The sequence below is a fragment of the Heptranchias perlo genome, chromosome 37 (genome assembly GCF_035084215.1).
Source record: "Heptranchias perlo isolate sHepPer1 chromosome 37, sHepPer1.hap1, whole genome shotgun sequence".
In the NCBI taxonomy this organism is placed as follows: domain Eukaryota; kingdom Metazoa; phylum Chordata; class Chondrichthyes; order Hexanchiformes; family Hexanchidae; genus Heptranchias; species Heptranchias perlo.
In genome coordinates, this window is record NC_090361.1 from 4,213,054 (window position 1) to 4,230,616 (window position 17,563).

Sequence of the window (17,563 nt, forward strand, 5' to 3'; positions counted from 1 at the left end):
ATTGAGTGTGCGCATTCAGGAGGCGGGACTTTGTAAATGACGGACACCCGAGCTGTCGAATCACCGTTGCGAATATCGAGCGGGGGCTGTGATCGACGTGCAGGCCCCCAATCACCGTTGAGAAGGGCAAAGGCGGGCTTCTTCGCCAGCAGCCTGAGGTTAGGTTGTCTCTGGTTGTTGTCTGTTGGCGGCAGCGCGACGCCCACCGAGTGGTTCATTCGACAGGACCATGGCTGAAGAAGAGCCCTTACCCCCCGGCTGGGAGAAGCGCATGAGTCGGAAGTCAGGTAACAATAAAAAAAAAATAATAATGAAAATAAAAAAACATTTAAGCCTTTTTGGTGTAAAATTCCGCCTGACTTTAATGAGGGGGGGGGGGATGGGCCCGTGTCGCAGTTTTGAGGCCTGGCTGTAAACCACCACCTCAGCCCCGGGGCCTCGGCGCACGTTTGGGAATATTTGGCTCCTGTTGCCAATTTTCTCGGGGAGTCAGCAGGCCTGCTCACCACAGGCAGTCCTCGGAGTTGGTTGTTTTTTCTCAGCCGCAGTTGAGCTCATCACTTGGGTGGGGGGGGGGGGGGGGTGGGGAAGCTTTTTCCCCAGGCGCCCCTCCCCCCCCCCCCCCCCCCCACACACACACACACATTCCATAATCGGTTATTTTATTACCAACAAAACATCCCTGAAGGGGCACAAGAGGCCAGTTATCACCTGAAAGTGATCAGTAAGATGGTTTAGAGCGCAGGAGGAGGCCATGCAGCCCATCATGTCTATGCTAGAACGATCCATAGTTAATTCCACTCTCTTTCCCTTTGCTAACTGGTTTTGCCCTCCCTAACCTGGGACCCTTGAGACTGAATGTAACACCCCTACTACCACATTGGATGAGATCAGTTAACTCTACAGACCAGGTATCCTCTTTTGTTTCAAGTGGATGCTCCAACGTCCCTCTGCGTAAAGAAATTTCTCCTAATCTTTCTCCTTACTTTTGGTGACAACTTTAAATTGATGACCCCCCCCCCCCCAACCGGATCATCGATTCCTCAATCAGCGGAAATAGTCTTTACTTATGAAAACCCGTCATAATTTTTGAAATCTCCAATTAGCCTTCTCTGCTCCAATTCTATTAAAGGTGACAGACCTATGGTGTTTTTCTTTGAATTTTCTGTTTTTTCCCCTAGATTTCCACTGTTGTGGCTTTCTATTTATATAATTTTATGCTTTACAGGGTTGCTAGGACAACAGGGAGAGAGTCAAATTGATTTAATGCAGGAGATGCTGTTCTTTGCCTACAATCTACCCACTCAAAAATTGTCATGTAGGATGTCAGGTATATACTGGTCAGTGTGAATGTGCAAGATGAAGATCCATGTGTTGCCCAGTGTGTGGCGATGATGCAGATTTTTGTTAGGAAATTGATTCCCCTCCCCACCCACATTGTAAATTAAAATTTCTCCCAGTGGCTTTGTCTGATACTGAAGGTAGATGATGGGTGGGGAGGTGCTATGCACCTTTACTAATCATTTCATGTGACTCAGTTAAAGCTGCATTAACACCATGTTGTTGACTGGCCAAATCTCCTCCAACTTACTTTCCTCCTCCCCCATAAAGAGTTGATGTTCTATTTCCAGGTTTGCTATAAGCTTATGTAAATTACATTTCCAGCCCATTAATCCATCCTAAAGGGGACCGATGCACCTATTCCACACATCTTCCCTGCAACCTCACCTGCAACTGTATGATTTGCAAACTAGTATGAAGTGTTTTGTCTGTGAGGCATCACAGCTTGGGCCAATTCTGTCCTCGCCTGAAATTCATACACATACATTTTCCAGCAGGAGTCAGTGAATAGTGATTCAGAGTGAGAGTAACTCATTTTTCCCATGAGCCTCGAAGTGTAATGTAGCACCCTTACTGCCACATTGGATGAGATCAGTCAACTCTGTTCAGATCAGGAATCAGACCTGGAACTCACTGGTTTGTATGGTTGTTACACACATTACCAACTCAGCTATCAGGGGAGAAGAATAGATGGGAGATTACTTTGCTGAACACCTCCCCTCACTTGTCATTTTAATTCCCTGTCCCACTTCCACTCTGACCTCTCCGTCCTCAGCCTCATACACTGTTCCAATGAAGCTCAATGAACGCTCGAGGAATAGCACCTCATCTTTCGATTAGGCACTTTACAACCTTCCGGACTCAACATTGATTTCAATAACTTCAGATCATAACCACTGCTCCCATTTTTCCCAGACAGCAAGTGCTGGTAATGATTTTGATGATGCCATTTAAAGTTCCTGTAGACCCATCTTTTGTTTCTTTACCTGTCCCATTACCACCCTCCTTGCCTTGCACCATCATCTCTTTTGTCATTTAATCACTCCTGCCCTCCACCCTATCAGAGGCCTTCCTTTTTGTTCTTTCCTTCCCCCCCCCCGACTGCTGCCTTTCCCTGGCTCTGCACTTGGCTTAAAAACTGTTTAATCTTCAACTTCTTCCAGTTCTGACGAAGGGTCATCAACCTGAAACGCTAACTCTTTCTTTCTCCACAGATGCTGCCTGACTTGCTGAGTATTTTCAGCATTTTCTGTTTTGATTTCAAATTTCCAGCATCCACAGTATTTTGCTTTTGAGAGAAGAATACATTCCTTGTTTCTCTTACTTTTCTGACATTACCTTGTGTAGGATGTAAATGAGGATGGGTCTCCATGTTCCTGCAATCTAGGAAATTAAGAATTCAAATAAAGCTGCCTTACTAAATACATTTACCATGCATGGCTCACTATCACAAACACCAACATTCCATGTTTCACTGTTGATTAAAATGAGGCTGCCTTGTGACCTCCATCTTAGATTAAAAGAAAAGGAGCAGGAGTTATTGGTAAGTCTGCTGAATGGTATTTTACAGTTCTTGAAATAATTGTTCTCCTTGTGCTGGAGATGGTAAAAAGACAAACTTGGCTTGTGTAAATTGTAACTGGGAGATCACTAATGTTAATTGGATAATATGCTTTCCTCCTCTGAAAAAGCCCAGAGGTGGCGATACCCCATGCAATGTGTAACATCTACCTCAGAAATAAATATAGTTGTGAATCAGTGTTAACTTTGAGCTTTATTGGCTGTGCATCTAGTCTCTAGGAGACAGCTGCTATTAAAACTTACTTTATATTGGGGGCTGAATATTAAAAATAACTAACAATCATGTCCGAATCTGAGGCTTGGGGCATTGGTAGAGGTGTTCCGTTTACATTTCAGAGGAAGTCAGAACTGGGCCATTGGATTATAATGTGCGCAAGAACAGGAATTGACACATCAGAGCGTTGATTCTGTTGCACTCTTAAATCATTAAAGATTTTGGAACCAAGTTAACACCCTCGATAATCAACTATAAATTGGGGGGAGGCCTTGCTAAAGCCTTTTACTTGATTGCATTGTAAATTCAGTGTTTCATTTAATGTTGCATAGATAGTCAAATCAGAACATTTATGGTAGCTACTTAGACTGGCAAAAGGTGGGAAGTGATGTACCACAGGGATCGGTGCTGGGACCATTGTTGTTCACAATTTACATTAACGATTTGGACTTAGGAATTGGAAGTACAATTTCAAAATTTGCGGGCGACATGAAATTGGGGGGTGTAGTTAATACAAAGGAAGAATGCGTCAAAATGCAAGAGGACATTAATAAACTTGCAGAATGGGCATGTAATTGGCAAATAAATTTCAGTATAGATAAGTGTGAGGTGGTGCATTTTGGTAGGAAGAATAAAGAGGCCACACACTGCTTGGATAATAGTCTAAACGGGATAGAGGAGCAAAGGGATCTAGGGGTACAGATATGCAAATCACTAAAAGTAGCGTCGCAGGTTGATAAGGCCAGAAAAAAAGGCAAATCAAGCACCACGGTTCATTTCTAGAGGGATAGAATTGAAAAGCAAAGAAGTTGTTAAACTCGTACAGAACCTTGGTTAGACCACACTTGGAGTATTGTGCACAGTTATGGTCGCCGTATTATAGAAAAGATGTAGAAGCATTGGAGAAGGTGCAAAAAAGATTCACAAGGATGATACCAGAACTGAGCGAATACCCTTATCAGGAAAGGCTGAAGGGTGACCTGGTACAGATCTTTAAGATAATGATAGGGTAAACATAGAGAAAATGTTTTCACTTGTAGGGGAGTCCAAAACTAGAGGTCATAAATATAAAATAGTCGCTAATAAATCCAATAGGGAATTCAGGAGAAACTTCTTTACCCAGAGAGTGGTTAGAATGTGGAACTCACTACCACAGGGAGTAGTTGAGGCGAATAGCATAGATGCATTTAAGGGGAAGCTAGATAAGCACATGGGGGAGAAAGGAATAAAAGGATATCCTGATAGGATTAGATGAAGAAAGGATGGAGGGAGGAAGCTCCTGTGGAGCTGAATGGCCTGTTTCAGTACCGTAGTTTCATTGTAACTCGATGTAACCTTGTAGGAAGTAATTTCATTCTTCTTTAACATTTTCAGCTATTCACCCAGATGTTTTAAAACTCAGTTACCTGGTTGGAAAATTCATAATTTGAATCCCTCTCATAGCCTTGTATTTTGCTCCTGACAGTCACTGGAGAACTGCCAGTAGGTCACCCGTCAGTGAGTAGCTTCATCTTGGATAGCAATTTGGATATGCCGCCAATATTAAAATCAGGGTTAGCCCGGTACACAGAAATGTGAAGTCTCCAAAGGATTATTGGTGATAGATTTTTGCTTTGCCCAGAAGTATAATTTTGAAATTGCATTGCATGAATAACTAAAATAATGGGGGGAAACCTTTACATTGAAAGCGCTCCCTACCTCCCTTTGTCCTACGTGCACACACTAATCTAAATTTCATGGATAACCAATAACAGTGTTCCGTTGGCTGTAAATCTGGGTTGTGTGTGAAAATAGTCTAAATATAGGTTTAATTCTTCACAATCATTAGAACAATCCTCTGGGGATAAGCATGTTGGGTTATATAACCAGATTCATAGTGCAGAGAATATCCTATTAATGCAGCATAAATTGTAACCTGGAAGCTAGAACTGTGATCCGGTAGCTTTTCACTGTCGAGTATATCAAACAATTTAATTCTGTTTGACATGATGTGATGCAATTTGCTACAAAGTATATGTTTTGTATGATTACTATAAGATTTTTATTAATGGGCTTTTTGTTGTAAGCCTGTCTGAGGATTGTGTGATGACTGACTGAGATTTGTGCATATTTAAGTGTGTTTCGCGTATGAACTTGGACAAAAAAAATTAGATCTATTGATGATCTGTCCTCTTGCCAACAGATTGTATTGGTAATGAGCGTAGTGAAATAATTTCATTATGCTTGTTAGTATACAGACTTCTGTTGTGTGAACTTGAGCTCCCTTGTGATTTCTCAACTTTGTCTGCCTCTGTTTACCTTTTCTTACCTTGTCTCTCCTATCCAGGCGTGTTCATTGGTATCAATTTGTTGTCTGGTGCATTTTGAGTAAATGGGAGCCCGCTGCAGAAACAAACATTTATTAAATGGTGGGAATGGTGTAAATCTAGCTAAAAACTGCAGAAATCTTTGAGGCAAAAGTGGGTGGAGATTTCTGTCACTTCAAAGCATTTTTAGTTCACCCAAGGAATTGAGTAATTGGAAGGACAGGACAGTGCATTGGGTTAAGATCCAGGCCAGGCTGACATATCCATAGGCAAGCCCGAGCTCCCTGTAGCCAAAAGTTAACCGTATATACAAAATATCTGGTATAGCAGGCCACGTGGTGAGAAGTTCACCATTGTATTGAATTATGCACTGGAAATGGTAAGCAGTACGAGGATGAGCTCGTGATCGCTCCAAATGTATGGGAAAACACCAAGATAGGTCATATTGTTCACGCTTACCTAATTCAAATTTATTACAAGATTTAAAATTATGCAGTAGCAAGAATAAATCAGCAGAGAGATGTAACACATACAGTGCTTGACTTTACACCATCTGTTCCGAAAAAGTAAAATTTCAGAATTCTTAGCAGTCCTATTCAGTAACATTTGAACAGAAGTCCATGATGAAAAGCGTTGTATGACAAATGTACCTCATGGCACCCCTATTAGCTCCAAACTGTAGAGTGGTACAGCAAAATGGGGACCTGAAGAACATAGGGTACAGCCTGGTTATATGCTTTCTTTTGATATTCAAACTAGCATTATGGAAAATAAAAAGCTAGCCTTCACCGTTAACTACAACTGTCTCACTTCAAATCGCTTCCTGCAGTGATGGACCAGAAACGAAAAGGTGTCTGCATGTCAACAACTTTGAGAAGCAAAGCCTAGCCAAACAATATTTGACTTAATTAGGTTCAGATCCTAGACAATGTTGTGTATTTGCTTTATTTGCAAGTTAATGCATAGAAAGACAAAGGAAATTTCAGAATAGAACTGTCTTGACTTGTACTTTTAAAAATTTTAGTGCCTTGACCGTACAAGTTCATATAAAAATGTCAAACAATCTACTGATAATTCAGAATTGTTTATTGTGCTAAAGAAAATTGAAATCGAATTGATTATAAATAACACAGTAGCACCCTCGCCTCTTAGTCAGAAGTTCGTGGGTTCAAACCCCACTCCAGAGACTTGAGCACAATATCTAGGCTGACACTCCAGTGCAGTGCTGAGGGAGTGCTGCACTGCTGGAGACGCCGCCTTTTCGATGAGACGCTAAACCGAGGCCCCGTCTGCCCTCTTGGTGGATGTTGATCTTGTGACACTATTCGAAGAAGAGCAGTGGACTTCTCCCCGGTGTCCTGGCAAATATTTATCCCTCAACCAACATCTTAAAAAAAACAGATTATCTGGCCATTATCTCATTGCTGTTTGTGGGACAGTGCTGTGCACAAATTGGCTGGTGCGTTTTTTAACTTACAACAGTGAGTACACTTCAAAAGTACTTAATTGACTGTAAAACACTTTGGGACATCCTGAGGTTGTGAAAGGTGCTATATAAATGCAAGGTGATTGCTGTTGCCCATGGAACTGTACCTTAGCGTGAGTTGGTGCCTTCAGGGGAAATGGGGAGAAAATTGGTTGTGGAGAGGAGGAGGGAGAAGCCATTTGAGATTCTACAAGGCGTCTGTTCTGATACGTTCATGTATATTAATGCCTCTGACTTCAGTTGATGTCTCTTTTGTAGGTCGTATTTACTTCTTCAATCATACAACTAATCGGAGTCAATGGGAGCGTCCAAAAGCAGGTGGAAGTTACAATTCTGTTGAGCCTGACAAAGTCCGCTGTTCACACCTGTTGGTGAAGCACAACCAGTCACGGCGTCCATCCTCCTGGAGACAGGAGGAGATCACGCGCAGCAAAGAGGAGGCACTAGAGACATTAAATGGTAAGCTGATGGCAAAGCACAAAGCCTCTATGCATTCGTACTGTCAACTGTTTCTTGGTTAAGATATCTTGGGGATGGGGAAGAGGAGGACAAAACTTTTTTTTTGTTCTCAAGTTAGATTTGTGGCTGACGTCTTTTGATGTCTAAGTCATCCTGTTAGTGCCATATCTTTCTTTGAATGTTTGTAGTCAAGATTTTCAAATTTTGTAATCTAAACCACTGAAAAAGGCCTTTTTGTGAGCGTGAAATTAACTTTAGACTTTCCTTTGCAATACACCATGCAAAAGTGAGAGTTCATTTTGAAAATAAATGAATGTCACACCCACTGTTTCCAAGTGGTTCATTTGATATGCAGAAGAATGCAGTGCTTTAAAGAAATTTGATGCAAAACTGCTACAGGAGCCCAATGAGAAAGGTAGGACTTTAATCTTGGTTCAGCAGGTTTATTTTTATTATGTTTTTTAAACACAAGGACACCTTTGCTAATGAGGTATCAAGCTGATTTTGGAATTTAGCAGTTTTTAATTTAGTTGGGGAAAACAGTAAATGTGGAAACAGTGGAATTGGAAAAGAGATTCTTGTAGTAATATCAGCACTAATGGGATGTGACTTAATATATAAAAGAAATCTGTTCTCCACTTTAGGTCTCCCCATACCCTAATCCTAGCTGGCTGAGAAAGCCTGCCCCTAAGCATGTACCACTACTATGTAGCCAACCACTAGGAGGTGAGTGCGAGTTCTTCGGGGTGATTAATTCACTGATATTCTTCCCTCCCTTGGGGAAGTACTTGGCCTCTGCTCAGCCCCTCATCAAGTGGGACAAGTGAGATCAGAAGCTTGCTATATGGGTAATCTTGAGTGCAACTACATGTCCCACCACTTTGTGGTGCAATGCATTGGAGAATTGTCTCGCTGATGGGATGCAGTTTGCTTTCCTCCAGGTTTGATTTGATTTTATCTGTTTTGGAGGAGACTTCTTGTTCTGGAACTGATTCAAAATTAAAGGTTCTATTAAATGTGCAGTTTTTGTCCTTAAATGCACCAAAATAAGAATCTAATGAGCAGAGGTGTATTCCTGTCGAGCTTTCACTGATTGATGTTTTCGTCCTGGCTTTTTGTTCAGGGTATGAGCCCTTTTGAGTATATTTTCTTCCCCACTGGTTTACCTGGGCCATGCACCAGGAGGGAAGATGGGAATACAGCCGTTAGTCTCATTACTGATAGAGAAAAGACAGGGTATGACATTTCTGGTGAATCTGTTTCATCAGAACTAAAGACTGTCTTTAGTACACACCTGCAATGTCATAACCTGTCTTTTCTCTTTCCGATTGCTGACTGACCTGTGTATTTCCAGCATTTCTGTTTTTATTATAGCTCAGGACATTTGGGCGATGGTTTATTTTAAGGGTAAACTACTGAATTTTCTTTTAACGTCCACATAAAAGTTGATTATATGTTTGGATCATATGTGACAAATAATTCTGTGCGTGAGTGGAATGACACAATCTAAAGTAGTGTATGGATTCCCCACATGCTGAGTTGATCTCAATCATGCTATCTGGAAGAGCTGCAGAGTACAGACTGGATGCTTTCTACTTGAAGGATTTTATTATATTGTGTGTTAGGTGTTGGGAATGTGGCAAGGTGTGGAATAGTGCATGGGTGTTAATAGTCAACGAAGAACCACCTGGAGACTTTCTATATCCCCCCACTGAAGTTTTCGCTTACCTCTTTACTAGTGTTAATGCTGCTTCTAGAGTAACCTAAACACTACTACTTATGAATCTACTCTTGATGTCCTGCATCATGGGTCTCAATTTAAAAAAAAATACAGCAATGGCAGAGGCCTGAGAGTGGATTTGGGGATACAAAATGAAATAATAATTATCATAACCACATGCATGATTCTGCAGCCAGATTTTAGCATCTGCTTTGATTGACCTTTTCAATTCTCAAGTATCCTTTGTTACTTTTAGGTTGCATATTTTCAGGCCTAACCTCTGCGGAAGACTATTGATTGCAATGCAGCATACAGCAGATTAAATACAATTGGCAGAACTGCATTTGAATTACTCTTTAATTTGGTGCAGTCTAGATTTGGGTTTAAATGAACTGTACTCCAAATGGAAGTAACCAATTTGCAGTGCTAACATTCTGTGTTGACTGTTAAAACAGTAGCATTTCATAATTCTTTTGAGGGTGAAATGATAGAATCCTTGAATATTACAGGATAAAAACAGGCTGTCTGACCCATCAAGTCTGTGCTGGTGTTTCTTTCCATTTGAGCTACCTGGTCTGCTCCCACTATTGCTTGCTTCTCATATGCTTTAATATTCCCGCATTTCAAGCAATTATCTTTTATGCAGCCACGGGGAGACAGCTTTGGAATAAAAGTTGTATTCTAGTTGAACCTCAGTTTTGCTAATTTCCCTCTCTCGCCTTAATTATTCCAACGGTGACATTTAATTGACTGGCTTTGTCGAAAGTGGAGAAAAAATTATTCTTTTTATTTGTCTTCATTCTATTACTGGTTCAGAAGAAGATTGTTCTGTCTGGATACAAAAAAAAAAGAGTCGTTTGTGGGCCTATTCTGTTAACCTTTTGTCTTTGTTCAGAGTATATCCAAATGATCAAATCTGGAGATGCATCATTTGAAAACTTAGCATCCAAATACAGTGATTGCAGCTCAGCAAGAGAAGGGGGAGATCTGGGCTATTTTGGCAAAGGTAAGACGTGATTTATTTATCACTAATTTTACTAGCCTGTGAGATTTTTAGTATAATAGTGACCAGACACCAGTGGGTTAAGTGCTCTGTATTCTGCCAGTATGACTACCATGATAATCCAATAACACGAGATTCCATTTCAATAACATTAATAGTGATACAAATAGGGCTTTTTCAAATTTGATTGCGTGTAGTTAGCAACCATCAGGCTCTTATCCTGAATAGTCAAAACCCTTTGCAGTTTCCAGTAATAGTAATGTGACATTGTTATTGCAATATCACTGAGCTTACAGCAAACTATCTGCTGCCTTTTCGTCCAAGTTAGAAAATAGTTGTAGAGAATTTCAGTGTGGCTGTCTTCTCTGGCCTTGATAAAGACAGCACTGTTTTAGAACAGCAACAATTGAATAAATAGGTTATTTAATCTACACGTGTTGAATTCCTTTCTTTCCTGCCAATTTTCTTCCCTCTCCTTAAGGTTCCGACTCTTGCGGAGAATCTGGCACGCTCCAGAGTATCGTCCAAGTGAAGAACCAATGAAGAAACATGCATTATATAGTGCTTTTCACATCCTTGGGATGTCCCAGAACACTTTGCATCCAGTTGATTATCTTATTTTTAAGTGCAGTTGCTGTTATGTAGGCAAACACAGGAGGCCAGTTTGCGCACACAATGGCCCCGTAAGAGCAGATGAATGAATAACCATCCTTAACCACAGGGTTATTGAATTGTTTTGTTTTGGCCCCAGCTGATTATGCTTTTCAACTGTCCGCAAGGCTGTGGTTGGAGCAGCTAAACTTACTTCCTCCTCTCGCTTCCCCCTCTCTCTTCCCCCACCCCCCCTCCACACACACTGTGGTCTCCCACAGCGCTCGATTCCCTCCCCTCACTGCCTGGTTGTGAGTAATAGCTCACTGAGAATAACTGGAAATAGCGCAACTCCTTACCAGTATTATTGTATGTTAATGCGGTGCAGCAGTGTTATGATATGGCAGGCCCTATTATTCACTTGACCTGTTTGAGGATCCTTTAATGGTCAACTGACTGTAGAAAATGTCCTTTTTACAATGCCTTTATATAGCTCCAAAAGATCTGTGTCAGTTAAAAATAATTTACTGTGTCTTTCAAAGGACTCAATTTTACTAAGAAGTTGATTTTAAAAAAAAATTAAGTGTTACAGTTTCACCCCCTCAATCATCTTACTGCTTTTGGGCCCTGTCATGTTGAGCATAATTTCCTCGCTGGGGTGGAAACTAATGGTAAGCTTCCAGAACCCAGGTACTGCTACTGGATAGCTGGATGCACAAGGGTGACACAATTTCTCTTTTTATCCCTTGCTTCCTGTCTGGGGAACTGCTGCAGCTCCTTGCCCTCCCACTTAATGGCTCAGTATTCTGTTACACCAGTGTGCAGCAGTACTGGGATGCCTGGTTTTCCCATCTGATTTTTAAAAATAAATAGAGTAGTAAATTTGTGACCCATAGCATGGTGCTTTGGAAAGGTCCCCCTTACAAACAATGCTAAGTAATTTCTGGACTGTCTCAATTCAGTTCCTGGTGAACAAGGGAGCACAGTACACAACTGCTCACAGCTTAACACATGAATCTGTCTGTAAATATTGGAAATATGTGGTAAATGTTTCACTGGTACGGTTGGGGACATAAGGGAGGTTGAGATTAAAGCATAATGTTGGGATAGAGTAGGGGAAGCTTTATTCTGTTCCTGACATCTGGTTCTTGACCTGGAAATGCTGAAAATAAAGCAAAGAGGCTCTGGTCCCTGGGACTGAAGTCCCTCACCTTGGTCACAAGAAAAAGCACCAAAAATATAACTTGTATTAAGAGTTCTAAACCTGGCTTATGGGCAGTTAGTCAGTTTAAAGTGGTCACTTTTAAAAAGCTAGGTAGTCCTGATGTCCTTTGTAGACTGATTTTCATCACTTTATATTGTATTACTCAGTGTATGGTCATTTCTAAACCAGTCTTGCCAGAAAATGGCACCTTAGCTCCATGTAGTGTTAAAGAAAGTAAGACCTTGTTGGGAGCATACTTTTTTTCCATGCTTGCATTGGGCCAAGTATTTTCTGCTGTTGCAAATTATTTTGATAAACCATTTGCCTTTGCTTTTCAGTTATCTGGCTTCATGCTGTTTTTTTTATTTTGGTTGACATCCACTTTGGAGGTGGTGATTGAGTTTAAAACTCTACTGTCATACAGATTTCAGGGTTTTTTTTTAAATCGGAGGGGAAGAGATCAAATCGGTTGTTTAAAAAAAATCACACCTCCAAAGGAGTCTACTATTGGTATTTGGATAAAGGTGCTGGTTGGGTGGAGGAAAGTTTTCTAATATTCAAGCATGAACATAATCTCATCCTATTTATCTTAACAAAAAATCTTCCTGCTTATACTGGAAACTAGGACTGGTTTAATACCAGCTGGACTGATTTAAAGCTGCTCCTGTTTACAGTGCACCTCACAAGGGTAGTTAGCAACAATGTGAAGAGACCACATTGCAAAAATCAGTTGCTATTTCACACTGCGGACATGCCAGTATAGATCCAGGCTATTGCATTGTTGTACTGCTTTGGTTCATTGTGTGAAAATATATGATCCTAGTTTAAATTTCCATCTCCTTTACAACAATTTGAGAGGAGAATTTCAGTATGGGCTGCATTCGTACCCCAGGTCCTAGAGATGAAAACCAGTGTTTTGACCCAGTCTCGCCCAATGCTTAAACTTCCCTTTTAATAATGGTCAGTTACCTTTTTCCAGTCAACCTACCCATGATAAGCCACATCCTGAGGTTAAGGTGCCATGCAATTTCTTCTCTCTCTTCCTGGTTGGTAAGAGATGGCCAAGATCATCTTGAACTTTCTTGTCCTCCGGCCTCACTCACTATATGGAAGTGCCTGGCCTCTGGTCAGTGTGTTGATCTGCCTGGCATCAGGAAATTAGTAATGTGGGGGGCATTATATAAACAACGTATGCTTGTTAATATATACTGTATTAAATGTTACCGAGTTTCTCTATTTTTATATTGTCTGCCTTTGAGAGAAGCAATGATACTTCGCAACACGGGTAAGGGAATTTCTGCAGATCTTGGAGCTTGCTGACTCTGTTGACTTTTTTTAAAGAAAAAAAACAACAGCTGGAATAAAAAAATCAAATCTTTTCTGTAACCCTGTGTTACAATATCCATTTACCTTTTGCCTTTTTTTCTCTTTGCTTTGGGTTACAGGCCAAATGCAGAGGCCATTTGAAGAAGCCACATACTCGCTGAAAACTGGAGAGATGAGTAATCCAGTATTTACGGATTCTGGTATTCATATCATCCTCCGTACTGCTTAAAGTGCCTCCTTTGGTTTGTCTTTGCAAAGTGAATAACCCAGCCACTACTGAAGACCCTCATGGAAACCTTCACCCACTTCACATCCTAATATCTTGTTCTCCCCAGTATTTAACAATCCTTTCTTCAACCATTGTTCAACCCGCTTGCAGACACTCAAGACAGAGGGAAAGAACTGATCTTAATAATTATAGAAACTGAATGTTTAAAATAATACTGTCTCTTTACAGTAACCTAACTCTCTATTCAGTGTGTAGGATGACGTGCAGGTTAGTGCCAGACTGAGCTGTATTGCTTTTACACTGTTGTAGCGCTTCCACTATACATTGTGTTAAAGAGACCATTTGAGTTTTATTGGAGTAACGCAGACTTAATTTAGACAAAATTAATGTTTATTTTCCAACACACAGAAATCGCGGGAGAGATTAGCATTTAAGTCTTCATTCGGCATTGCTTAAATTGTTACTGGATTACACAAATACAAAAACTCATTGGTTGTATAATTGTTTAATCTCCTTACAGTGGAGATAGCATCCATTAAACAGATTGTTTTGTAGTTACAGCAGTGCCCTTTGCCTCCTTCAAAAAAATTCCTAAGCCCTCAGCATGTAGGGAACGTTTCAGATTGCCTAATGTTTTGCTGCTGAACTCTTGATTCACAGCAGTGCTGCTGGTCTTGGGACCATTTCCAGTGGCCTTCGATCAGTAGCTCTATATATAAATGCATTTCTCCACTAACCATTCCACAAGGTACTGCTATAAACAAACTCTGAAAAAGAATTGCCAAGATCCGAACTACTGGTAAGAGAGAATGCTGAATAAATTTGTTCCTTTCTGTTACTAAGAACATTTACAGCTGGTTGGCTTGTGTTTTTTTTTCTTTTGAACAGTTCAATGTGCACTGAAGGTGCACCAGTTGCAAAAAGAAACTGAGGTTATGGGAAATGCAAGGTTATATTTGTCTGGCTTTAAGTCAAAATATTAAAGAGATTCTACACAACACACCTGAGTCTGCGGTCTATTGTTTGAAGCAGTTTTGTTCTTTGGTCTGTGCTGAGTTAGGTTTTAGCTGGGCAATAGGAAGAGTTGGCTTCAACATCTCTGGGTAGTGGAAGGGAAAAAAATGAAGGTTCCTCATTTTTGATTTATGTTCACTGGCCCCTGGTGGAAAGTGGTTGTACGTGGATTTCATACAAGGGCTTGGCTGTGATAACCTCCATAGTGGAATAACCCACTGTCACTCGCTTTTAAGGTGTATGAAGAATGGCCACTCGGGTGGGGTGCTGGAGAAAATTGGGGGAGATGCATTAAAAAAAAGCAAGTTATTGAGCAGAATTATGAGCTGCAATAATGACCTGATCAGAAGGTTTTTGCCCTTCTGTTCTAAACGGTAAATCCAGTGGCCACTTGGCATTACAATAGCACTCAGGCAGCAAGAGGTAAAGCATAGAATAGTATTTACTCCTTTTACTCAACATTTTCAGATTCAATTTGAACATTTCCCTTTATGGGAGATGGTTTTAGAAATGAAATTACAGTAATGCAACCATACAATGTGGTAACCATTTTACTTTCAAATTATCTCCCCTCTTCCGAAGGTAAGGCCACTGCACTGGGGAACAGTTCCAAGGGTGCTGGTTAGGCCACCAATACCATGCCCAAGTGGACTATATTCGTGTGTGAACTTTGATTGACTATGTTCAATGGTAGGAGGAGGAACATCATAATTCAATGATCCCGTGTGTGTGTATAAAGGAAATCGGGTGCAGCAAAGGTCACTTGTTAATACTCTGAAGTGGGAACCCTGGCTGATATTTTTTCCCATTTTGTATTACAAAAGCTCTTCCATTCATAAAATGCCTTATTTACATCTCTTAGAAATGTACCAAAATGATTTTACATAGGTTGAAGGGCAGTAATTCCCTTTTAGGCTGGAAGATTATTCAAGAACAATAGTAAAGTTGTGACTTAATGGAGGATCAGAGTTAGTCAGAATAAGCTCCTCATAAATCTAGTAACTTGTATTCTTCACACTGGGCTATTTGAATTTTTGCTTACATTAGTAAAATTTTAATAATGCTTCAGTACAGGGAGCAATGTTGAATGTTAACATTTACCTGCAAAACACCTCAAAGTTATTCATTGGATGTGAAGCGTTTTGATGTGCTAAGTATGTGGTAATGTGCTATATAACCAGCTACTGTGCTTGGTTTATATCTGTAAAAAAATTCCCTTTTAATGCGCAGCCTTGTGTCAGGTTGAATGCTTAAGAAAGGAAGGCCTTGCATTATATTGTGCTTTTCATGTCCTTGGGTCATCTCAAAGCACTTCATGGCCAATGAAATTTTTTTTTGAAGTGTAGTCATTTGTTTTCTAGGCAATTGGCAGCAGCCAATTTGCTCAAAGCAAGGTACCACAAAAAACAAATCTGATAAATGACCACTTAATCTGTTCTGGTGTTGGTTAAGGAATGAATGTTGGTCAGGACACTGGGAGAACTTCCTGCTGTTCTTAAAAAGTGCCTTGGTTTAACGCCTCATCTGAAAAGCAGCACTTCGAACAATCCAGCACTCCCATTGCTTCACGTAAGTGTCAGCCTAGATTATGTGCTTATGTCATGGAGTGGGCCTTGAATTCTCAACCTCTTCTGACTCAGGTGAGTGCTGCCCATTGAGCCACAGTGACACTGTTTAAAATAAGCGAACATGCTGTGCATCGAAGGGTTTGCAAATCTGAAACTAATCTGCAATCACGGCAGTTCGATAAGAGGCTGACCCAATTTTTTGGGCTCAATTCCCAGTCGCGATGGCACTACAGGTTCTTTGTACAAAAGTTTGTCCCGGATATTACCTCAAAATGTATCACTACAGTTTGTCATATTGGCACAGTTGGATGGTTGGTACAGTTATGCACATGCAGTTTTGGGTTAGGATAATTTGACCATGGTCCCTAGGGTTCAGTCTGGTCACAAAGTGCAACTGTCCAATCTCCTGCCAAAATAAAGGTTCAGATTCATTCAGAAATATTAACTAAATGGGATAAATATTAGTCTAAGCTTTAGCCACCTGGTATTGTGTTAAAGAACAGGTGATGTATATACGTTGTACCTGGAATTCGGTAGGTTCCAGGTAGTTTGTAACCCTTTCTCAATGCCCATGTGATTTGGACATCTCCCATGTTTACCCAGACCAACTCAGGAAGGTCACAAGCTAATAGTTTCATAATTTTAGATCTGTTCCTGGTATTTGAATCTTGATCATATAGTGAATAATTTGCATGGACCAATTTTATCATGAAAATTCAATGATCTCGCCTCAAGTTTTCTTTTCCCAAGAAAGGAAATCTTTAATCTTTCTCATAACTTTAATTCCTGATACCTGGAATCATCTTTGTGGCTTGCCTTTGAATTAAATGCTACAATTGCAAAACTGTTGGGAGATACTTGGAACGTGGTATACTCGGCTTTACCCATTGCAGATGAGGTGAAATCCATGTTATACGCACACCCTCCTCGTTGCCTAATTCATTCATTTTCCTGAAAATGGGAAGATGGTTTCAGCTTTGTTCAGTTTCTTTTGGTATACCAGTGGAATCCTGCAGGGGGATTTCGGGATGTGTTCCTTAAACCTAGAGATTTGGGGGAGGGGATTGTATTCTGAACGTTAGAGGTAGATCAGTAGATACTACAAAAACCTAGATGTTTACATGCAGGAGCCTGAGTGAGAGAAGTGTGGCGAGTGGAAAAGGCAAATTGAAGATCTTTATGCATAAGTGGCAATAATGGCCCTTATCTTTACAGTATAGTAGCTTGGCACTATAACTGATCTGTGATGCTGATGACTAAAGTAGTGTAAGGCACAAAATTCCTCTGCCAAGACACCAATCCAAAATGCATCAGTTATGGCTGGCTCTTAATTGGAAACCGATAAAATCATCATTGTAATGGACGGTTTATGGCTTCCATACTAATAAGCTAAAATATGCTTATCCCTGTTCACGAGTTCTGATGTAATGTGGCTTAGAACTTTTCCCCCAAGGTACTCCGAACAAAACATCTTTTCAATGAAGTGCATTGCTGCACTTATTAGAAATTGAATGAAATAGC

The 17,563-nt window shown here is 40.5% G+C and overlaps 1 protein-coding gene across 1 annotated transcript; it reads left to right on the plus strand.

The window, feature by feature from the left end:
• The first annotated feature begins 168 nt into the window (after positions 1-168).
• pin1 (peptidylprolyl cis/trans isomerase, NIMA-interacting 1) lies at positions 169-14,460 on the plus strand. The gene is made up of 4 exons (XM_067973009.1): positions 169-287; positions 7,187-7,387; positions 10,003-10,113; positions 13,351-14,460. Exons 1-4 carry the CDS (start codon positions 230-232, stop codon positions 13,458-13,460), a joined length of 480 nt encoding a protein of 159 aa, XP_067829110.1. The 5' UTR covers positions 169-229; the 3' UTR covers positions 13,461-14,460.
• The last annotated feature ends 3,103 nt before the right edge of the window (positions 14,461-17,563 follow it).

Bases quoted from the DNA above. Each gene is read 5' to 3' on its own strand.
- pin1 (XM_067973009.1), top strand. From the start codon at position 230: ATGGCTGAAGAAGAGCCCTTACCCCCCGGCTGGGAGAAGCGCATGAGT. The intron at 288-7,186 runs GTAACAATAAAA...TCTCTTTTGTAG, and splicing joins GCGCATGAGTCGGAAGTCAG to GTCGTATTTACTTCTTCAAT. The intron at 10,114-13,350 runs GTAAGACGTGAT...TTTGGGTTACAG, and splicing joins TCTGGGCTATTTTGGCAAAG to GCCAAATGCAGAGGCCATTT.